Source organism: Spermophilus citellus, assembly GCF_964194105.1.
Source record: "Spermophilus citellus genome assembly, chromosome: 15".
NCBI classification, from domain to species: domain Eukaryota; kingdom Metazoa; phylum Chordata; class Mammalia; order Rodentia; family Sciuridae; genus Spermophilus; species Spermophilus citellus.
This window is the reverse complement of record NC_138195.1, coordinates 43,018,033-43,043,098: the sequence shown is the minus strand read 5'-3', so window position 1 is coordinate 43,043,098 and position 25,066 is coordinate 43,018,033. Positions and strand designations below refer to the sequence as shown.

General features: G+C 35.7%; 1 protein-coding gene across 4 annotated transcripts in view; it reads right to left on the bottom strand.

Moving 5' to 3' along the window:
- Positions 1-25,066, bottom strand: part of CCAR1 (cell division cycle and apoptosis regulator 1) — a 53,598-nt gene that overhangs the window by 12,736 nt on the left and 15,796 nt on the right. For 2 of the 4 annotated variants that reach the window (XM_081268281.1, XM_081268282.1), the window contains exons 5-17: positions 24,322-24,354; positions 21,507-21,700; positions 19,974-20,088; positions 19,689-19,881; positions 16,125-16,254; positions 15,418-15,579; positions 11,349-11,574; positions 9,894-10,007; positions 9,181-9,347; positions 8,243-8,453; positions 7,350-7,433; positions 3,283-3,468; positions 346-537 (exon numbers count right to left, since the gene is read on the bottom strand). In XM_081268281.1, the coding sequence (XP_081124407.1) occupies positions 346-537; positions 3,283-3,468; positions 7,350-7,433; positions 8,243-8,453; positions 9,181-9,347; positions 9,894-10,007; positions 11,349-11,574; positions 15,418-15,579; positions 16,125-16,254; positions 19,689-19,881; positions 19,974-20,088; positions 21,507-21,700; positions 24,322-24,354 (2,007 nt within the window). The other 2 variants (XM_081268283.1, XM_081268284.1) reach the window with 2 other exon arrangements.

Here is a 25,066-nt window from a genome sequence, read left to right as displayed (position 1 = left end):
GAATTTACAATCCTCTTGAGTTACTGGGATTACAGGTATGTACCACCATGCATGGCCTTATCTAAATAGTTCTAAAGCTAAGATTCAGGATTTCAACAGATTCTTCAAAAAGTTCAAAATTCTTTTAAAAGCCCACAACAATTTATAGAAAATACAGAGGACACAAGCATATTTCAGTGGTATTACTATACCATAGGATTAAAAAAAATCAACAAAAGTAATTTATATGAAACTTTATAGAATAAACTGTTGATTTTCCTAATTAGCAATTGGGAGAAAAAGAGATTTAAGAGACACACAATATGTGGACCTTATCTGGATCCTGATTCAAACATAAAACATTACCTCAAACGAATGTTCTTTATTATCTTCTAATCTGTAGTCCAAAAGGACACTCAGAGACATGATGCTACAATCAAACTTGCCACTTTTTGCAGCCCAATTAGGATGCACAATGATGGCTGGTTCATCAGGTAAAATGTATCTTCTTTCCCGACGCTGGCGTTCCATTTCCTCTTGACGTTTTCTTTCTTCCTCCTGGATTTTGAAATTTTAGTTCATGGTTTAAACCTTCATGTACAATATGTATGTATTCAAAAAATGTACACCATATAAAGAAAAACGGCAAAATACCTAAAATTCTTTAGAGTGACCAAAACAACTACAAGGGTTGAAATAAATAGAACAGTTCAAATTTACTAAGGGTAGTAGCTTTTATGGGTCCGAATTCTTTCTTTTGGATATCTTTTTTTTTTTTTTTTTTTTTTTTTGCTGTACTGGGGATTGAACCCAGGGGCATTCTACTACTCAATATTCCTAGCCCATTATTTTTTTCATTTTGAAACAGTCTCACTAAGTTATACAGGCTGACCTTGAATTTATAATTCTCCTGCCTCAGTCTCCCTAGTAAATGCGATTACAGGTGTGTACCACCACACCAGGTTCTTTGGGGTTCCTGACCATAAGAGACTGAAGACCAAAAGTGAGAACTGTACACAATAAGACTGAAACATCCGGGCTGGGGATGTGGCTCAAGCGGTAGCGTGCTCGCCCGCCATGCATGCGGCCCGGGTTCGAACCTCAGCACCACATACCAACAAAGATGTTGTGTCCGCCGAGAACTAAAAAACAAATATTAAAAACTCTCTCTCTCTCTCACTATCCTCTCTCACTCTCTCTTTAAAAAAAAAAAAAAAAAAGACTGAAACATCCTATCACGCCAAAAAGTAAGAAATCCTTCAAAAAATGATGAGGATATGTCAAAAGGACATATAACTTAAAAGGGTTCCCACTGGTCAATTCTGAAAAAATGTTATCACCAAAATAAGTATTTTATCTGCCAGTTGATAAGAAATCACAAGTTCATGTATTGTCTAAAAAAAGGTAATTCTCCTACATAATCACAAAACCATTATCATATCCACAAAATTTAATAAAACTTCAATAATATCTAATGTAACAACTACATATACAATCAAATTTCTCCAATTATACTGTTCTTTTTTTTCCCCCCAGTACTGGGAATTGAACTCAGGGACACTCAACCACTGAGCCACATCTCCAGCCCTATTTTGTATTTTATTTAGAGACGGGATCTCACTGAGCTGCTCAGCGCCTCACTTTTTGCTGAGGCTGGCTTTGAACTCTGATTCCTGCCTTAGCCTCCTGAGCCACTGGGATTACAGGTATGTGCCATCACACCTGGCTCCAATTATACCATTCTTTTTTTTTTCTTGAGAGAGAGAGAGAGAGAGAATTTTAATATTTATTTTTTAGTTTTCGGCAGACACAACATCTTTGTTTGTATGTGGTGCTGAGGATCGAACCCGGGCTGCACGCACGCCAGGCGAGCGCGCTACCGCTTGAGCCACATCCCCAGCCCATATACCATTCTTAATGACATTTTTTTCCCTAGCCCAGATCCAGTCAAATTCACTAACCTTCTTCAATCTAAGACAGATCCTAAGTTTCTTTCTTTAATGTGGACACATTCTGAAAAGTTCACACAACTTGCTTTATAAAATTTTTCACTTTTCAGATTTACCCAATTGTTTTCCTTACAATTTGATCTACGTCACATACTTCTCAAAGAACTTCTTTAGAACTTCTTTTATAATACATCACATTTAAAAACCCTAAGGTTTATCCAATTACTGGGGCTAAAACACACTAGCTCTCAAATTCAGAGAACACAATATGCACTAAGGAATAAATGTATTAGATATAAAACTGAGGTACAAAATAGCTTGAATAGTTTGTCTATTCCTGAGTAGAATCCAATCAAAAATATTACTTTAGAAGCATCACAATTAGGGCATGAGCATTTCAATGGAACTCAAGCTGAATGTTTTTTTTTTCCCTGATAAGTGGATGCTAATTCACAATGAGGGCAGGGGGTTAGGGAAGAACAGAGGTACTTTGGATAGGCAGAGGGGAGTGAAGAGAGGAGACAGGGTATAGGAGTAGGAAGGATAGTTCAATAAATCGCACATTATTACCGAATGTACATATGATTAAATGATTGGTATGATTCTATACTATGTACAACAAGAATGAGAAGTTATATTCCATATATGTATCATATGTCAAAATGCATTCTAGGGGCTGTGGTTGTGGCTCAGCGGTAGAGCGCTCGACTACCACATGCGAGGAGCTGGGTTCAATCCTCAGCACCACATAAAAATAAACAAATAAAATAAAGGTACTATGCCCAACTATAACTAAAAAATATTTTTTAAAAAATGCATTCTACTGTCATGTATAACTAATTAGAACAAATAATTTTTAAAAATTGCAGAACTATTCATTACAGGTATGAATTTTTAGATAGGTGCAGTGGCACATGCCTGTAATCCCAGCTACATAGAAGCCTGAGGCAGGAGTACAAGTTCGAGGTCAGCCTCAACAACTTAGGGACACCCTTAGCTCATTAGTGAAAAAACCCAGTCTCAAAAAATAAAAAGGAGGGCTGGAGTTGTAGCTCAGTGGTAGAGCACTTGCTTCCCAAGTGTGAGGCATTGGGTTTGATCCTAGCACCACACAAAAACAAATAAAGGCATTAAGTCCATACACAACTTAAAAAATAAAATAAAAATAAAAAGAATTGTGGAATTTAGCTCAGTGGTAAAGCACCTGTGGGAAAAAATTCAACTTTTACCTTACATACCTTAATAAAACAATACACACACACACACACACACAAAGTGAAGTCATATATTCCGTGAACACCCAACATACTAAGAGAAATACCAATACAACTATATTCAAATGTTGAATAAATACCTCTTTATCATCTTCAGATTTCCTATCATCCTCTTCTTCCTCTTCTTTTTCAGATTTCTCTAATTCCTTCTGTTCTTCTTTTTGTTCTTCTACTTTAAGCTGTTTTGTCAATCGAGCTATTAACTGGGATTTTAATCCTTTGGAACTAAGGGCTCGACTTTCTAATTCTTTTCGGAGATCATTTACCTAAATGTATGCAACATAAAAACATAGAAAAAGAAAATGGGATATAAACAAACTATATACCTTTACCTGATTAAAAAAAAAATTTTATGAAAAAAGACAGACGTGCTGGTGCATGCCTATAATCCTAGTGACTTTGGAGGCTGAGGCAAGAGGATCTCAAGTTCAAGGACAGCCTTAGTAAACAATTTAGCAAGGCCCTGACCAATTTAGCAGTTTAGCAAGGCCCTGAGCAACTTAGTCTCAAAATAAATAAAAAGGTGCTGAGCAACATGGTGCACACCTTTAATTCCAGAGCCTGAGGCAGGAGGATCGTGATTTCAAAGCCAGTCTCTGAAAAACTGAGGAGCTAGGCAAACTCAGTGAGACCCTTTCTCTAACTAAAACACAAAATAGGGCTGGACATGTGGATCAGTGGTTAAGTGCCCCCTGAGTTCAATATCCAGTACCAAAAAATAAAAAATAAATAAAACGGTAAAAAAAGACTGGGGATATGGCTCAGTGGCTAGGTAATCCTGAGTGCAATTCTGGGTATCCAAAAAAAAAAAAAAAAAAACAAAAAAAACAAAACACAGGTGATATGTATAGAATATTTTGGAAAATAATTCAAAACATTTTAAGATGATTCAAAGTTTTTTTTACTGTTCCTTTTTTCTTCTTTTCTTTTTTTTTTTTTTAATGGTACTAGAGGTTGAACCCAGAACCTTGCACATGCTAGGCAGGTGGTCTGCCACTGATCTATCCCCCTAACCCTTGACCCAGTAATTCTAATCTCTGGGAATTTACCTAAAGAAATGTCCTGGGGGGCTGGGATCATGGCTCAGTGGTACAGGGCCTGCCTAGCATGTGTGAGGCACTGGGTTTGATCCTCAGCTGACATAAAGATAAATAAATGAGGGACTGGGAATATAGCTCAGTTACTAGAGTGCCTGGGTTAAATCCCTAGTACCCCCCCCAAAAAAAGTAAATAAAACTATTAAAATTATGTGTGTGTGTGTGTGTGAGAGAGAGAGAGAGAGAGAGAGAGAGAGAGAGAGAGAGAGAAATATCCTGAACTCAGGGAGAAAAACAGATTTACTAATTATTAACCTTTTTTTTGGAAATACTAGGAATTGAACACAGGACCTTTTTGGTATTAGGTAAGCCATTTTTTCACCTTATTTTGAGATAGGGTCTCACTAAGTTTCAGAGGATGGACTAGAATTTGTAATCCTTCTGCTGCAGAGTTTCCCAAGTCACTGGGATTACAGAGTTGCACCAGCATACCTTGTTAGATTTACTTACAACAGTCCTTCACTTCAAAAAAGTATAGAATCTGCACATTCAATAAAAAGCAATATCTAAGAAGTATTAATACATAAACCACATAGAATGTAAAATTGAGAAACAATTACATGAGAAAAAAAGATGTTAAATGAAAATGATTAAAATGCAACTTTTGAATACAACATGATTTGAGCCAACCAACCAACTAAATACATTACTTGTATCCTATAAAAAAGAAAACAGAATCTGGATGTGGTGGCACACACCTATAATTCTAGCTCCATGGGAAAATGAGGTAAGAGGAACCCAAGGTCGAGGCAAGGCACCTCTAGGCAACTTAGCAAGACCCTATACAACTTACCAAGACTATTCGAAAATAAAAAATTAAAAAGGACTATGGGATGTAGTTCAGTGATAAAGTGGCACTGGGTTCAATTCTCAGTATCAAAAAAATAAATAAATAAAAATAAAATAAAGAACTTAACATCAAAACAATCAGTTTTTTAAAAAAGTGTTGGGTATAGTCTTAGTCTTATTGTCAATGTTTTCATAATCTTTTGAGTACCCTATATGAACCTGATATTGATGATGACAACTTGGAAGTAATTAAAGAATAACTGCCGCAGTCTGGCTGGGCACAAAATAACCGAGCCACCACCCAACCTTGTAGGTTCAAACAGCAACCTTTATTCCCGAACTCTCACCTGCACTCTACACACACTTCCCCGGAACACACTGCACCTGGCTGCAGGAGACAATTCTCAGAACCCCAAGAGAACTCAAAGGGAACTCCTGCGCCCAAGGCAGCAGGATTCGCCCTAATCTCAGCAGGATCCGCCCTAATCCCCAAGCAGGGTCACCTTTCCACCATTCCCTCTGGCAAAAAATGCCAGGCATCATTCTGACTAAACTGTGGCTCTCAACAAATAAGGAACATTCTTATGACATACATTGTCTACTTACTAAAAACCAATGAGTTTAAAGTCAAGGTTCCAGCCTTGCTAGGTGGGGCATGCCTGTAATCTCAGCTACTTAGGAGTTAGGAGGCTGAGATAACAGGTTCACAAGTCAAGGCCAAACTCAACACTAAGTCTTAAAAACCCAAACAACAAAATAAAATGAAATTAGTGCTGGGGATATAATGTGGTGATAGAGTAGTCCAGGGTTCAATCCTATGTACTAAAAGAAAAAAAAAATCAGTCTCCCCCCAACCCCCCAAAACCCCACAAACACAAAACAACAAAAATCCAGAAAGAAATTGTTCCTAACTAAGTAGAAAAATTGTTTTGTGCTAAGAACAAAAGTCAACTAGAAGGCATTTGCTAAAAACAAACTCTAAAAGATGAAGTAAAGATCAGTCTCTATCTTGACCATAGATTATAGTTTGGAAATACAAAACAGCAGAAAGAATACTAAGATAACTGGGCTAGAGACACCCAGAAGAAAAAACTAACGCAGGTCAACCACTTATCTTCAAAGAAATTATTAAATTATTTCCTTCCCAGTTTAGAGGCATACATTCTACATTTTACTCTTAAATTTATTTTTAAATCAAGTTCACCTTTTCCTGTTTCTTTTCTGACCCCTGAATTTAAGTTACATAAGTTTAGAAATTTCTTTTAATAGTCTTTTTTTTAATTTTTATTTTTTAGTTGTAGATGGACACAATACCTTTATTTTGTTTATTTCTTTTTATGTGGTGTTAAACATTAACCCAGTGCTTCACACATGCAAGGCAAATGCTTTACCACTGAGTCACAACTCCAGCCCCATAAGTGTAAGAATTCTGCTGCCTCCCACCTCCTTTTTTTTTTTTTTTTTTGGTACCAGGGATTGAATCCAGAGGTGCTTAACCACTGAACCACATCTCTAACCCTTTTTATATTTTATTTTGAGACAGGGTCTCACTAAGTTGCTTAGGCTGGCTTTGAATTTGTGCTCCTCCTACCTCAGTCTCCGAAACCACAGGGATTACACAGGCCATGTGCCACTGTGCCCAGTGATAAATTCTGCCTTCTTGGTCAATTACTGAACCAGAAAACAATATTCCTGATACTACAGGTACTTTGAAATTGCAAGCATTTTACAGGTACTAGCTAGACTGATATTTAACATCACTTTTTATTTATACATGTATGTATATATTCACAGGTAAATACAATATATTATAGTTATATAAAATCAGTGAACAGCCAGACCTGATGGCACAGGGTAAGCAGGAGGATCACAAGTTCGAGGCCAGGCTAGACAACGTAGCATGATCCTGTCTCAGAATAAAATAAAAAGGGCTGGGGATGTAGCTCAGAGGTACAGTGGTTGTATAGCACACAAGGGCCTGGGACAAACTCCAAAAAAAAAAAAAAGTGGACTTTACCCCACTGAGCTAAATCTCCAGCCCTTGTTATTTATTTGAGGAAGGGTCTTGCTAAATACCTGGTCTGGCCTTGAATTTGCCTCAGCCTCCAAAGAACCTGGGATTCCAAATGTGTGCCATGGTGCCAAGACAGACTTCATTTTGAATGGTTTTTATTTGAAAAACATACTACCATCATTCTCACCAATATTATGTATTCCTGTTAAAGAGATTTCAAATTAAAAACCATAATTTTCAAAGTTACCTTCATTGTCTTTGGATCAAGTTTAGACCAATGGGTAGGAGTGGAAATTTCTTTAGCTTCACCATCATCCTTTTCTTCTTCATCCTAATATACAAAGTTAAGAACATAATTACTATTTTGAAACCTTAAAATAAAATTAATTCACTTTTAAAAGTCTGTTGCTGATCTGTGCAAGGTCACAAATGTTTCAGATTGTCTTCTCCTAAAGTTATTATTTAGGCAAGTCCACGTACATACATTCTATCATTTTTAACTGTTCACAAAGACACTCATCAGCCAATCAAAGCCAGATCTGTGAAACACAAAAGGGTGATAAATTACAACACAGAGGATATCAGGGATGCACAAACACTGCCGGTCTCCACTAACCACACAGTGTGTGATCTTGCCCCAATTTTCAAGCCACCCAAAGACTGATTTAGTCAGACCTTTGAAATGTACCAAAGACGTTGCCACATAGCCTGAAATTTCAAATCTCTCAGACTTGTGGTTGTCCAATTTCAAATATCCATGACTAGAACTGATGACCATGAAAGAGAAAATCTTTTAAATTTTAGAAAATGGCAAAATGTTTAAAATGGCTTAATACTTAATCTTGCTCAACAACTGGTCCCAGATTCCAGCAACTAGATCTATGGTAGAAACAAAATTCTGTGCAATTTAAGCACAACTTATTTTCCTTTGAGGTCTCAACACTCTCAATGTTAGCATAATAGACAGAATTTTTAAGAGAAAAGAACATTCAACTATACTGCTGAAAGCTGGATTACCAGTCGCTGTTACCACTTATGTTCCTCCATGTGTGTTTGTTATGTAGTGTGTGGTGTGCATTTGTGCCTGTGTTCCTGTGCCTGTGAGAAGCGGAAATAGAAAAAGGGATTAGCGTTCAGTGCCTGTTCTCCATCAGCCTCCTTGCGTTCACCCTGAAGCTTCTCGACCAGCTGCTGCTTGTATCCTCGGGAGAGGGTTTCCCACTCTGAGCGGGTGGGAAGGCAATGCCAAACATCCGGGAAAAATAAAACCACTGTCTCCACATGAGCTGGAACTGTACGCCCCTTGTGGGTCTCCTCAGGGCGATGGTAGCGAATCTCTGCAAAACGGTACCTGTTGCAAGGGAAGAAGCATGTTGGAAAAAAAATTCTAAAATACATTTTAAAGACCCTAGTTCACTTGTAGCACATCAAGTAAAGAAATTTTGCTGCAAGAACTTGAGGTTGGTCTAAAGAAAAAAAAATTATAGAAGCCATAGTTCCTCTTTTGGTACATTTGTACAATATTTTATTGAATAAAAGAATAAGTTCCCACAACACATTTTCAAGTTTGATTACAAAGCTACCCATATTTTAGATAATACCTGAAGAAGCTGGATAGCTGTTCAGATTTCATGTGCTAAAAAAGAATATTCTCAATTAAGTCACAAGAAATATACTAAAATACATAGGACAAATAAGCCTCAAGAGAAAATATGGCTGAACAAAAATAATCAGCAACTACATCATTTAATAACAAAAGAATTATAATGAAATGAAGTTCTCTCTTGACGATCTTCTCCAGCTATACATGAAATGAAAAGTATTTTCAACATACAACCAAACTTCCAAAGTACACCATAACAAAACATTTAAATTTTCAGTATATTTTGATTAGTTCTTAATCCTTTTAACAAAAAACATTTTTGGCACCAAATAAACTTTTGCTACAAATGGGGATTTTCCTTTGAGATTACCTGCATGACCAGTGTTGCTAAAATAAGGAAGGGGAAAAGGCTGATCGATAAGAACATCTACAAATCTATTAAATATTTCTAATCAAGAAATGAATTGATACTTACCATTGTGTGCAAACACTTAGATCAATGCCTGTCAGAGCCTTACAACAACGAATAGCAGTCTTAATCAACACGGAGGGATCTTTTTCAGGGTCTGGTCCATCCAACGAAGGAGACCAGTGCCCACCAATGGCCATGGCTTCATCCTTGCCTTTCATGCCCACTAAAAACTAATTCAAAACAAAGAATCACTTACATACATTATATAACTTGTGAAATTACAAATAAATACTTGAAAAGGAAAGGTACAAACCTTTCCAACATCATTTTTACTACCTCAGATATCTGTCAGTCAAGGAAGAGTTCAGTTCATCGTGTTCCACACTGCATTTCAGCAATGGAATAGGATTTACACATCATAACTCATCCTTCTATAATATTTCTTCAGTTAGCATTCTTTTAAAGAAGCAAGCTATAACGCAAACTTTAACAGCATCCAAAGACATTCTAAATCCCATTATCACTAAGATTTTAATATGCTACAAATACAACAAATCAAAATGACAGTTGAAGTCGTTATACACAAATAAAGTATAGCCACAATCTGCAGTGAGAAAGACATCTGTATCATTAAATTGTGAGTATCTTAATAATACTAAAATCATGTAGTAACTAAACAAGATTAAAAATATGCTGTTTTTAAATTTCACATATACACAGTAAGCACTAAGGTAAATGAATATACACCTAAAGACAAAACAAATAGTTTATTTTACCTTAACAAGTCTAGCAGGATGTTGAAATCCATCTCGAAGTTCTTGTGGGTCTTCAGCAAGAGCACAAGACTTATGATACAAATCTTCCATACTAGGACTAGCCATCAGCATTACCTATTATAGTCAAATAATTCAATCCTGTCAAAAGTCTAATGTAATGTAAAAAAAAAAAATGAGAAGCACTACTACTTAAACTCACATTTTAGTTATTTGAAATTTCTCATAAAAATGGATGCAAAATGTTACAGAAATAAGTTAAAATATTAAATACCTTATAAAGTTTTAACTTATCAAGGGAAGATTTTTTTAAATTTTTGAAATTATTTTAATTTACAAATAGAAAATATTATGGAAGAAAAGGGAACAAAATTTTACCTCATGAGGTTCTCAAACCCTTTGCCAAAAAGTACTGAGCCACCCACAATGATGTTATTAATAGGGATGATAGGTTAATTTCAAAAGAACTTTAACAGCATCCAAAGACATTCTAAATCCCATTATAGCAAAATCTATTGCTATTGTCATAGAAATATTCTGGAATTCTTTTCTATCAGGTTTGAGTTTTGTTTTGTTTTTTACCAGGAATTGAATCTAGGGGCACTTAACCACTGAACCACATCCCCAACCCCTTTTTGTATTTCATTAGAGATAGAACCTTGCTAAATTGCTGAAGCTGGCTTTGAACTTGACATCCTCCTGCCTAGCCTCCTGAGCTGCTGGAATAACAGGCGTGAGCCACCACTCCCAGCTTGGGGCATCTCTTAACAAACCAAATTGAGTCTTTCACAACTGCCAACTTGACTCAACAAACTGTATTACCTGACTATGAATGTCTGCCTGCCACCACTCGAGATTTAAGGGATGCTTTTTAGATCAAATAACGTTTTAAACCAGAAGAAAACTAACTCTGATAGCCATATTCTGAATGTTATCCTAAAGACAAAAATTTAGTACATTCAACCAATATTAAGTTTCATCTGGGGCTAAAAGTCATAAAAAATAAAAAAGGGTAGGGGATGTAGCTCAGTGGTAAAGTGTCCCTAGGTTAAATCCCCAGTACAAAAAACAAACAGGGCTGGGGATGTGGCTCAATCGGTAGCGCGCTCGCCTGGCACGCGCCCGGGTTCAATCCTCAGCACCACATACAAATAAAGATGTTGTGTCTGCCGAAAACTAAAAAATAAATATTAAAAAAACAAACAAAAAAGTCATAACATTCAACTTTCAACTTCATCTTCACATTTTTATAAGGATTAAAATGTTAAAACAACCATTATTTTATTGCATAATAAGTGAGGCACAAAGAGGTTAAATTACTTAAGGGGATATGGTTCAGTGGTCAAGTGCCCCTGAGTTCAATCCCCCATATCCCCTCCCAAAAAAAGAATGGTTCCACATATCCTCTTATTTTTGAACTACTATGAAGAAATTAAGCTGTAAATCACAAATACAAACCTTTGCACTGTATAAATGGTCAGCATCTGGAGGATCAAGAATGGCCATATTTTTTTCTAATGACTCTACTTCTCTGTGCATAACATAGAAATTGCAGTAATTTCCAAGCTGAAATGGTCTTGACAAAGGGAAAGCATCCACCCATGTAAACTGAGCATCAAAAAAGTCACTAGGTATATATAAATTCTGATAACGGCGCCTTAGTTCCATCATGTCACAACTAGGACTGAAAAACAGACATAAGTAGTGAATAAGCAGCCTTACACCAAAGGTTATACATTCACATAATTCTGAAGCTAAATAACCTTACAGAGTAAAAAGCAATTTGAAAATAGCCAATTAAATGAAGTACAAATTCAGATGGAGATATGTGAAATTTTTGTTTTTCAAAATTTGTATATAGTTGCAGTTTTGAATTATCAGTATCTAAGTGTTACCTTTACTTCTCTACTTTTTGTATGTAGCTTATAATTCATTAGAGAAGACACTTTGAAATAAAGAAAACCCACAGCTCTAGAGAAGATTGAAACAAAAGTAGTTTTGACTTAGTTTAAAATGTATATTACTTGAGAAAATCATAAGTCACACAAAATACATACAAAGAAGGGATAAGAGTAATACCAAATTAGTACTCAAATACCCCTCAATCAGACTTATTCAGCAAAGAAAAAATTCAAGTTCTATTCTAGAGTAAGCTTGTAGATCACTACACTTAAATTAAAAATCAAATATTAAAATACAAATGAAATAAATATATATGTGTTCTTTATATTATCTATACCTCTATACTTCTCTATAAGAATTTAAGTAAATCAATACCTAATTATTATTATTATGTAAAAAGGAAATAGAACTCTTGCCTTTTAAATCTGGCACTGATATTTTAAAGATTAGATTCCTGGGGCTGGGTTGTGGCTCAGTGGTAGAGTGCTTGCCTAGCATGTGTGAGGCACTGGGTTCGATTCTCAGCACCACATATAAACAAAAAATAAATAAAGGTCCATCAATAACTAATAAAAATTTAAAAAACAATTAGTTTCCTTTTCCTCAAAAAGCAGATTTTAATTTTTATTTTTTTTAGTTTTTGGCGGTGTATGTGGTGCTGAGGATCGAACCTGGGCTGCATGCATGCCAGGCGAGCGCACTACCGCTTGAGCCACATCCCCAGCCCGTAAAAAGCAGATTTTAAAGGCGAGAAACTCAAAGATAAACAAGTGAACAAAAGGGCATAACTGACGGGCTGGGATTGTAGCTCAGTGGTAGAGTACTTGCTTAGCATGTGTGAGACCCTGGGTTCTATCCTCAGCACCACATAAAGATAAACAAAGATGTTGTATTCATCTACAACTATAAAAAAAAAATTTTACAAAAAGCATAATTGAGGGTCAGAGTTATATCTCAGGGGTACAGCACTTGCCAAGAATATGTGAGGTACTAGGTTTAGCAGCACATAAAAATAAATAAAATAAAGGTATTGTGCCCAACTAAAAAAAAAAAAAGCATAATGAGTAGGTGAGGTGGTCCAATTCTAGAAACTCACCAGGCTATGACAGAAAGAGTGCACTTTTGTGAGACCGTCTCAAAACAAAACAAAAAAAATGGCTGGAGATTTGGAGATGTAGCTCAATAGAGTACCATTGGGTTCAACGCCATTACCACACACACAGACACACAAAAAATGAAACACATACATGAATTCTGCTGGACATGTTGGAGCACATATGTAACCCAGCAACTCAAGAGACTGCGACAGGAAGATGGACAGTTCAAGGACAGATTCTGCAACTTAAGGAGACCCCCATCTCAAAATAAAAATAAAAAGGGCAGGGGATATACTTCATAGGTAAAGTGCCCCTGGGTTCAATCCCTAGTACAGGAAGAAAGGAAGGAGAAAAGAAAAAAAAACTAATCTCTATGTAGAGATGTCTTTATCAGATACCTAAAAACAAAAAATAGAGATACATTGGGTATATAGCTTAGAAACAGACTAATTGCCTAGCATATACAAAGCCCTGGTTTAATCCCAACATCACAAAATAAAATAATATTTTATTTTACTTTTATTTTATTTTGTGATAATTTTCTATTGTGGCTGCTGATATAATTATACTTTATCTGGTTAAGCTTCTGTCAAGGGGTTGGGGTTGTGGCTCAGAGGTAGAGAACTTTGCCTAGCATGTATGAAGAACTGGGTTCGATCCTCAGTACCACATAAAAATAAAATAAAGATATTGTATCGACCTAAAACTAAAAAATAAATAAAGATTGTATCAAAAGTGTGCAAAATATATTTGAGTTTTATTTTTAAGGAACAAAGTATAGGTAATAGTTTCTCAGTACCAGAATTTAAGAAGTTTTACCCCATAAGGAAAAAAATCTATGATAAAACAGACATAAGTCCACATAAAGCATTAATTGCAAATAAGTGCTCATAATTATATTAGTATAAAAAATTTGATTTCCACAACTACAGATTAAGGAGACATGGAAACTTTAAAATGATGTTTATTTGTAATGGGTTCGATTGATATTGTTAGCAGTAAAAGTGAAACTGTGAAGGTGATCTTTAGTAGGAGCTGTTCTATTTCATATCCTTATTTATTTTGATAGCAGGGCGCATCCCCAGCCCTTTTTTATATTTTATTTATAGACAGGTCCTCACTAAGTTGCTGAGGCTGGCTTTGAACTCACAATTCTCCTGCCTCAGCCTCCCAACCTGCTAGGATTTATGGGTGTGAGCCATGGCGCCCGCCTCAATTATGTATCTTACCAACTCTTCCTATATAGTGTTTAATACTGGGAAAGATGCATAAAAATTAGAGCTCCTCTATTTAGTACCTTGGGGAATGAAGTAGTTTTGGTACCAACAGATTTTTTTAAGCCTAACAGTAAAAAAGGATAATAACAAAACTAGTATAAATTAGGAGTACTTGCTAATCTGGCCAAAGTTAAGAGTAAATAAATAATGAAGTAATATAAACAAGCAAAGTCACCAGTTAAGAATTTCTTGGTATTCAGTACACTAAAGCACACTGTTTATCAGATCTAGAAATGAATATGCAGAAATTTCAACTTTTGATAGGCCAACATAATAAATTATTCTTTGTTGAAGTGCAACAATATCTTCTCAGGTCATTCAAGTACACACATTATTTGCACCTATGACAAACAGTTCTGACACTGCTTTTAAAGATTTTCTTATTTTACTGTCCATTTGCTTTTTCCATTTGTTAAATCTACCAACCCTAGTTGCCATCGTAACTCACTACTATTATCAATTAAGGAAAATCTAAAATTGCCTCACTCTGGGTGCTCTAGATACTGAACCAAACAATAATTCTGCAAGCTAATGGATTTTATAGACGAAACTGAGAAGTTCTTGGTAACTTGCCCCAACCTCTGATTCCAAAAGCTCAATAATTTATTTATGGACACAAACACATGTATATTATATAGGTCTCAGAACATATGCAGATCCAATTCAGACTTTATACTATATTATCACAAATAAGCTTGAAACAATTGGTTTACTTGTTATTGCTTCATCACATATAATGTGGATCTTCATCAATAAATGTGGATCTTAAATAATTCTAATGTTAAGCAATGATTTCATCACAACAGAATTTCACAACACAAACACATGTATATTATATAGGTCTCAGAACATATGCAGATCCAATTCAGACTTTATACTATATTATCACAAATAAGCTTGAAACAATTGGTTTACTTGTTATTGCTTCATCACATATAATGTGGATCTTCATCAATAAATGTGGATCTTAAATAATTCTAATGTTAAGCAATGATTTCATCACAACAGAATTTCCTTTAGAGGTTTTCTTTTTGAATGGTTGATAACTTATTAAAGTTATGAGTACTATAAATAATACACTCTAGCAGAGAAATAAATTACTACTTCAAATTGCATTTCTATCCTTATAAGAGCACCAGATGTCAGCACATAATGATTTTCCCAGGTAAAATATCCTGATTGTAACACATTCCACATTAATCCACACTAAAATTACAAAGTTAATAACTGAAAGAGAAAAAAAGAACTTACCAATCTAAAGAAAACTTTGAAAACTGCACTGTGTAACGTGGAACAACACGCCGAACTCTCCGAGGCGATCTTTCTCTCTCTCTTCTGGGAGACCTCTCCCTGGAACGTTTCCTTTGAGGTGATCTTTCTCTGGATCTACGTCTTTCTCTTTCCCTTTCACGACTTAAAGTAAATTTAAATAAAATTATTACTAATATTTTTGGCATGATGGCAATTTTTTAAAGAAATAATGTAATAGGTAATAAAAACAAGACATTTTTTTTGAGAGAGAGAATTTTTAATATTTATTTTTTAGTTATCGGCAGACACAACATCTTTGTTTGTATGTGGTGCTGAGGATCGAACCCGGGCCCCACGCATGCCAGGCGAGCGCGCTACTGCTTGAGCCACATCCCCAGCCCCAAAACAAGACATTTTTAACTCTTCAAAAATGTATTTTTTAAATGTTATGTTGCTGGGCAATTTAGCAATTTATCAAGGCCTTAAGACCCTGTCTCAAGGCAAAAAATAAAAGGGCTTTGGATGTGGTTCAGTGATTAAGCACCCCTGGGTTCAATCCCCGGTACCCCCCCAAAAAAATATGTTATATGTATGTGACACGAAGTTTATCACATTAACCAGTTTGATCTGCACAGTTCAGTGGCATTAAGTGCATTCACATTTTGAGTAATCACCACCACCATCTATATTATATTCTTAAAACATACCTTCGGTCTTCTTTCCTATTAGGCACTTGATCTCCTCTGTCATTCCTTCCTGAAAATCTAGATGGTGGATCTAATCTTCGTGCTGGTTGTGGTTGTGAAACTATACGAACAGGGGGCTGCAATAAGCCAGCTTCAAAAAAAAAATACAGAAAAAAATAAAATTAAATTAACACATTTAAAGAAAGTACAAAAGTATTATGAGATTAGATGAAATTAGTCTAACAATTGGGAATAAAATTGTTCATTCACAGTTATCATAATTTACACATTTTGTTGTAGAACTGGTCCTGTTTTAGGGCAAGGACTATAGCTCAGTGGTAGAGTGCTAAGTATGTGAGATCCAGGTTTGAAAACCTACTATCAAAACAAACAAATAGGTACTCAAATCCCAATTCACAATTGTAAAATAAGATATTTTAAGAAAACTATGAGGAAAAAAATCAGAGATCAGAGAACTAACTGTCAGATACTTGGAGGAAACAAGTAGTTTGGACACAGTTTGGTATTATCTAAGAAGATACATGTACTCCTCACACCCAACAATTCCATTCAAAGATACATACCCTAGAAAAAGTCACACACATTGTCTGTGAACACACAAGAATGTTTACAGAAACCAAAACAAGAAATAACCAAATGATTAGTAAAGGAGAACATATAATTGTTCAATATTCATACAATGGAAATGCACAATGAAAATGAACAAACTATACCCACATGAAATAAACAGAAGAAAAAACTTTTAACATAATGGTGTAAAAAACCTTACACAAGCTAGAATATAAGTGGAATCTCATATTAAGTTCAAAAGCAGACAAAGCTAAATTGTATTCAGGATATATACTTTGAGAAAAAAGGAGGCACATGGGTGTTGAGGAATGTAGTTCACTGGTAGAGTGCTTGCCAGTTATGAAACACAGCACTGGGTTTGATCCCTAGCACTACACACAAGTATTAGCAATGTGTTTTTTGTTGTTGGTGGTGGTAGTGCTGGGGATTGAACCCAAGGCCTCACGCATGCTAGGCAAGCACTCTACCAATTGAGCTATATTCCCAGCAAGCAATGTGTATTTTTTGACCTGAGTAGTGAACAATCAGGTGTTCATTTAAAATTAATAATCCATTATGCTGTAACCTGGTTTTATCATTTTGCTATAGCTATACCATGGAGTTATACATTTTATCACTTTGCTCTAGTATAATAACATACAATGAAAGAGAAAATGCCAAATTATATATCTCTAAAAATAAAAAAAATAAAGTTATTATGTCCATTTACAACTAAAATTATTAAAAAAATGAATAAATAAAAATGATTAAACCTAGGGGTACTCTACCACTGAGTTACATCACCAGATCTTTTCTATTTTTTGTTTTGAAACAGGTCCAGGTTGGCTTCCAACTTTTTTTTTTTTAATATTTAGTTTTTAGTTGTAGTTGGACACAATACCTCTATTTTAATGTGGTGCTGAGGATCAAACCCAGGACCCTGCACATGCTAGGCGAGCACTCCACCACTAAACCACAACCCCAGCCCCTGGCCTCCAACTTTTGATCCTCCTGCCTCAGCATCCCAAATTGCTGGGGTTCCAGGTATGTATCATGGCACACAGCAGGCTAACTGCCATTTTAAACACTGTATAATCCCAGGCACAGTGGCACACAATTGTATATACAGCAAGTCGTGAAGCTGAAACAGTTAGAGGCAAACCCAAACAACTTACCTGGACAACTTAGCAAGACTCTGTCTCAAAATAAAAAATAAACAAGGGTTGGATGTAGCCAACACACACCTACTATCCCAGAAACTTGGAAGGCTGAGGCAGAATAGTAAGTTCAAGGCTTTTAGCCTCAGCAATTTAGTGAGGGCACTAAGCAACTTAGTGAGACACTGTCTCAAAAAATAAAAAGGGCTGGAAAGGGGCTGAGGTTGTAGCTTAGTGGTAGAGTGCTTACCTAGAATGTGTGAAGCACTGGGTTCAATTCTTAGCACCACATAAAAACAAATAAATAAAAACAAGGTATAAAAACATTCCCTTATTTTAAAAAACTATTAAAAAAAAAGAGGGGGTGCTAGGAATGTAGCTCAGTGGAAGAGTGTTCCTAGGTTCAATCCCCACTACCAAATATAAAATAAAAAGGGCTGGGGCATGTAGCTCAGTTGTAGAGTACCCTTGGGTATGATCCCCAATAACATAACAGAATTACTAACACCAGTTCACATGTACAGGAGGATTTCAAATTGGTGCAACCATTATGGAAAGCAGTATGGAGATTCCTCAGAAAACATGAAATGGAACCACCATTTAATCCAGTTATCCCACTCCCTGATTTATACCCAAGGAACTTAAAAATAAGCATACTAGAGTGATGCAGCCACATCAATGTTTTATAGCAGCTCAAGTCACAATAACTAAACCATGGAACTAACCTAAGTGTCCTTTAACAAATGAATGAATAAAGAAAATGTGGTATATATACACAATGAAATATTATTCAGCGGGCTGGGGATGTGGCTCAAGCGGTAGCGCGCTCGCCTGGCATGCGTGCGGCCCGGGTTCGATCCTCAGCGCCACATACCAACAAGGATGTTGTGTCCGCCGAGAACTGAAAAATAAATATTGAAAATTCTCTCTCTCTCTCTCTCCTCCCCTCTCTCACTTTCTCTTTAAAAAAAAAAAAAAAAGAAAGAAATATTATTCAGCCATAAAGAATGAAATCATGGCATTTGCTGGTAAATGAATGGAACTGAAAAATATCAAAGCTAAGTGAAATAAGCCAGTCCCAAAAAACCATAGGCTAAATTTTCTGATATGTGTATGCTAATGTACAAGCAAGGATAGGAAGGGAAGAACAGACGTTCATTGGATTAAACAAAGGGTTATGAAGGGAAGGGAGGGGAGAGGGAAACAGAAAAGACAATAGAATTATTCAGACATAACTTTCCTTTCCTACAAGACAAGGGTAACTCCACATCATGTACAACCATAAGAATAAAATCCTAATTAGAATAAGTTATACTCCATGTATGGGGGGGAGAGCTAATAATGTGTCTCAGTTGTTAAGCACCCCTGGGTTTGATACCTGGTACCAAAATAAATCAATAAAATGAATAAAAATTAATTAATTAAAAAGAAAAGATTCACATGTATAAATAAAATATTGTTGGTATGTGATACCAAAAGGGGGCACAAGGGATAACAGTTCTGATATTTAAGTACTCAAGAAACATATCTTTGAATTTCCTATTCACTGAATTTGTTATCACTACAAGAAATAAAACAAAACTACTTCCATATAGGTAGAGAATTACAGGATGTTTTGTTCAGGATATTTAAGCTTCCTTTCAAGTTTCCTCAAAGTCCCTGTCAGATATTTTGAGATAGGGTCTCACTATATTGCCCAGTCTGGTCATATACTTACTTGCTCAAGAGATCCTTCTTTTTCAACCTCCTGGATGTCCCTGCCTATTTTATAATTAAAAGCATGTTCTTTATATTTGAACAAATAAATCATAACACACATTAGTCTGAAATTAAAAACAAGAATACATGCAGGCAATACCTTTTTGCTGTGGCTGCTGTAATAAAGGCTGTGGCTGAGTCTGCAATAGTGGTGTAATAGAAGCCGCAGAAATCTGTGCCTGCAGTAGTGACTGAGGCTGGGGCTGAGCCTGAACACCAAATGCCGTCTGTGGTGCAATTGGCTGAAGTACAGCAGGAGGAGTCTTCAGTAAAGGTTGGGTTTGGGACTGATTCTTAATAAAAACAAAAGAGATAAAATGTTTTTTGTCAAATGGAAGACTCAATTACCAAATTTCCATGATAATTAGTTCAACATTTTATGTACCTGATTTGGTAGTGTTTGGATTCTTTGTGCATTCCATTTAAAAGGCATATTAGGATTATAAGTAGCTTCAACCAATACTCTATCACCCACTTGTGGAGTTTTCCCTTTGACGGCACTGGGGGGAAAAAAATAAACACAATTAAGAGATCACCCCCCACGGGGCTGGGGTCGTGGCTCAGTGGTAGTGTGCTTGCCTTGTATGTGTGAGGCGCTGGGTTAGATTCTCAGCACCATATACAAATAAATAATATAAAGGTCCATCAACAGCTAAAAAATATTTGGGGGGGGGAAAAAAAAGACATCGCCCCCCCCCCTTCAATTTTACACACTTAGCATTTAAAACTACACTTTAGGGGGCTGGGGATATAGCTCAGTTGGTAGAGTACTTGCCTCACATGCAAAAGGCCCTGGGTTCAATCCCCAGCCCCACACACACACACACACACACACACACACACACACACACACTCACACACACAAAATACACTATATGGCTGGGTTGTAGCTCAGTGTAGAGCATTTGCCTAGCACAATTGAGGCACCAGGTTCGATCCTCAGCACCACATAAACATAAATAAAGGTATGGTGTCCATCTATAACTATAAATAAATAAACAAATAAATAAATAAATAAAACACACTATACCAGAAATGGAAGACTGGAGAGCTCTTACAAAAGTAGATATATCTGTAGATTCATTTCAGAACTGAACGTTTCACCCTCTATATATAAACAGAAGTTTTGAAGTACAAGAAATAATTTACCACCTCATAATCTCCTAAGTTATGCCCTTCTGCTTATGGCACTAACTTTTAGAGCCCAAAAGTAAAATTTGCTTCAGGTTTTGGAAAGAAGACAAAAAAATGGGAATCCCTTTTATACAAAAATCTTCTACAGCAACTGAGTCCCAAATGTGACCATTCTAAGGAAGTTCATTAGAAATATTCTTGATATATCTAAGAAAATTCATATTGCCTACAACTACCATAAAGGAACCAAAGTACTATTGTCAATGTTTGTCCATCAACCATTTGATCCTATTCACTAACTTTTCAATTAAAAAAAAAAAAAATTCTTAGTCTATATCATCAGCATGGCAAACGAGAATATTAGGATTTAAAAGTCATAATTAATCAACCCCCAATCTCAAAGTCTGCCCATGAAGAGTTAGAAATGCCACCTAGTTCTAAGAAAATATTTATAAAGAATCCACAATTAGAGCCGGAGTTGTGGCTCAGTGGTACACTGCATGCCTAGCATGTGTGAGGCACTGGGTTTGATCCCCAGTACCACATTAAAAAATAAATAAATAAATAGAGGTATTGTGTCCATCTACAACTAAAAAAAAAGAATTCACAATTAGTTGGTGTTCAATAATCAAAACATATACTTAACCACATTTTCCCACCCAAACACATCACAGATAGGACCATAATACAAAGTGAATGATTAAAACAGAAAATTTTAGCTTATCTTATCACAAGTACTTTATACAGAATTCAATAAGTCATCTCAACACCTAATGAAGTTTACCTAAGCTGAAAGAATACATCTTCATCCACAAATCCAAATGTATCGTGTAGCTTTGTAACCACTCCTGTGAAAACACGTTGTTTCTGAGGTTGGGTTTGTTGCTGACTGGACCGTGGTGTTGGATAAGATACAGTTATCTGTGCTGCAGGCTGAGGAGTAGACAGGCTAAGGCTTGTAGGCAGCGCAACAGCTGGCTATTGAAGAAAATCAACATCATATTAAGATAATGACTTGAAATTACCTGGAAATTAAAAATGACAATTTTAGCTCAAAATGTTAAAAATTATATGAAATTATAAAATACATGTATGTACACCTTGAGAGACCTAAGTCTGAAAATCTATAAAATTATTTAACTTATTTCATCCATAACTTTCCTCAAAAAGCTTCAGGGTTGCTCCAAGGCAAAAGAATCATCGTGCAATGAGTTGCAAAAACACTATTTTAACTCCCTCTTAGAAATTCAAAGTCCAGAAAAGACTGGGGATGTAGCTCAGTGCAAGAGAACTTACCTAGTCTATGCAAAAACCTGCGTTCAAGCACCAGTACCACCACCAAAAAAACAAACAAAAAAGCTGGGTGTAATGTCAGATGCCTGTATAATCCTTACTATTTGGGATGCTGAGGCAGGAGGATCACAAGTTAGAGGCCAGCCTCAACAACTTAGACCATTTTTCAAAATAAAAAAACTGAAAATGTAGCTTAGTAGTAAAGCACCCCTGGATTCAATTCCAGCACCCCCCTCCAAAAAACAAACAAACAAAAAAATCAAAATCCTTATCAGCATACTAAAGGTTTAGGAAACTCCAAAATATAGTCAAGGAACTCAGTATTTCATCAACTTAGGCAAGTTTGAGCCCAGCCTCAGCAACTTAGTGAGACCCTGTCTCAAAATAAAAAACAAAAATGGCTTGGAATGTGGCTCAATGGTTATGTGCCCTGGGTTTAATCACCAGTACCAAAAATAAATAAATTTCTTCCTGTAGTCCAAGCTACTTGGAGGCTGAGGCAGGAGGAATACTTGTATCCGTAAGTTTTATATGAAACTGGGCAACATGGCAAAGACACCACTTCAAAAAACAACAACAACAACAAAACACTATGTCTGGTGGTGCACCGGTATTCGGGAAGTTGAGGCAGGAAGATCACAAGTTCACAACTATTGTGGACAGTCTATCAAATCCCTGTTTCAAAATAAAAAGGCAGGTATGGTGGTGCATGCCTATAATCCCAGCAATTTGAGGGCTTAAGGCAGGAAGATCATAAGTTCAAGCCAACCTCAGCAACCTAGGGAAGCCAAAAGCAACTTAGTGAGACCCTGTCTCAAAAGGGACTGGTATTATAGCTCAGTGGCAGAGCACTAGCCTGGCATGTGTGAGGCACTGGGTTTGATCCTCTGCACCACATTAAAATAAAGTATACAATTTGATGTTTAAAAATAAATAAATAACAAAAGGTCTGGGGAATTTAAGTCAGTGGTAAAGCACTCAGGGTCTCAATCCTCAGAAATAAAAGGGGATGTAGCTCAGTAGTAGAGTACCCCCAGGTTCAATCCCCAATAGTGGGGGGAAAAAAACCTCAAAAAATTTCTTTAACATCTTAAGATTGTTATACTTTATGGGCACACACTGGGAGATGTTATGGTAAGGAAAGAAACTTCTACAGCTATCCTATTTAATTTTGAAATTCTCATGTTGGGAATTGAAAGTAAGATCGGTATTACTGGATTTTAGTTCTTTAATAAGAACAGATTAATTGATTTCTTAAATGTACTGCATTTTTCTTTTAAAAAATACTTTTAATCCTTTACTTTTAAAAAAGACTAAAAAGATACAAAAAGTTACACAGTGAAAAGCTTCTCTCCTATCCTTGTTCCTCAGCCACCCAGTTTCCTATGCATGAAGCATACTATCAAGGGCCTTTTGGAGATAATGCACACACTGATAAATGATATCCTCCCTCTTCCCTCTTAAGTAAATGGAAACATACAATGCATATTGCATCATACTTTTTCCTCTACCTCCCATATCTGAGATATAATTTTACATTCATACTTAAGTTCTAGGGATGAGTGTGGACCTCAGTGGTAGGGGGGGTACACAGCATGTACAAGGCCCTGGGTTCAATCCCCAGCATGGGGATTCTGTTCCATTTTTAACAACTGCTTAATATTCACTGTACAAAAATACCAGTGAACCATGGTCCATTGGCCAAATACAGCCCAGCGCCTTAGTTAATAAGCAAGGAATGTTTTTAACACCTTTTAAAGGGTTGTAAGAGAAAAAAATTATATGACAGAAACTAAGTGGTTTGTAACAAGCTCTAAGATAGCAGTACATATTAAAAATTCAAAACTTTATTTTTATTTTTTGCGCTAGGTATGAATTAAATCCAGGGCCTCACACATGCTAAACATGCACTCTACCAGAACTATACCATCAGGCCCAAAAGTTCCAAAACATTTTAATGTTGCTCAAAAATCAAACTGATAACATGATGACTTTACCTACTAAGGTCAAGTTAAAAATTAAACATCCCAAAATTTCCAAAACTTTAGCTATAAAGAAAATATAAAAGCAAAAAATCAGTATTAAATTTAAAATAAGAATTCTTATTTATTCAAGCTATACAACAGCTGGGCTTGCAATCAAAACACAATAACAAATTTTCACCTTTATTTAGCAATATACTGCTAAATTATTATGTGAATACAACAAATACCTTTAAACTCTGAAATAAAAACTAGAATAGAAATAAAACATTAGTCTACTCTTTATTCAGATAATCAAAAGAAATAAAGTAATGCCAAACTAACCTGTGTTAAAAGGGTCTGCTGGGGTTGCTGTAACTGAAAATAGGAAAAAAACAAAAAACAAAACAAAAAACATACAAAAGAAAAGGAACGATCAATTTGTTTCATAGATGTTTTATAAATGGAAAAATTACTTTTAAATATTATTTTTTTTAAATGTGAAAGGTAACACATAATTAGCATAAGTCTAACTACAACTATTTCTAACTGCATACCTAGTATTAAGAAGTCACACATACAGCTATATTTAATAAAGAAAATGATTTCTGTTGTTATTTCATAGAAATAACACCATAAAAATTTTTCTAAAAAGTCCACAATTCCCTAAAGATTTCTAGTTCCACAATATGCTAATTACCATGCTACAGAAATGATTCAATATCATCAATTTAGTAATTGTACCAAAGAATAAAATTGGCCATGCAATTCATATATAAATATCCTGCAATATGAGAAGCACTCCTAATGGTTGGATTTGCCATAGACATGCATACCATGAAGAACCATACACTCTGACATATGGTTTCTCTGATAATAGAAAAATACACCATTACCAGAAAGGAAAAGGAACTGAAGCGAGGAGGAAAACTTATAAATTCTGGTATAAAAACAATATATGTGAGGATAATAGAACCTGTATGAGGTTCTAATTCAAACTACTCAGATTACCTGCAATAACCAATTATTAAGAGTTTCAACCTTATTAAAATACTATTTTTTTTTTTCTGTAAGAGTAGCTGAGTACCGC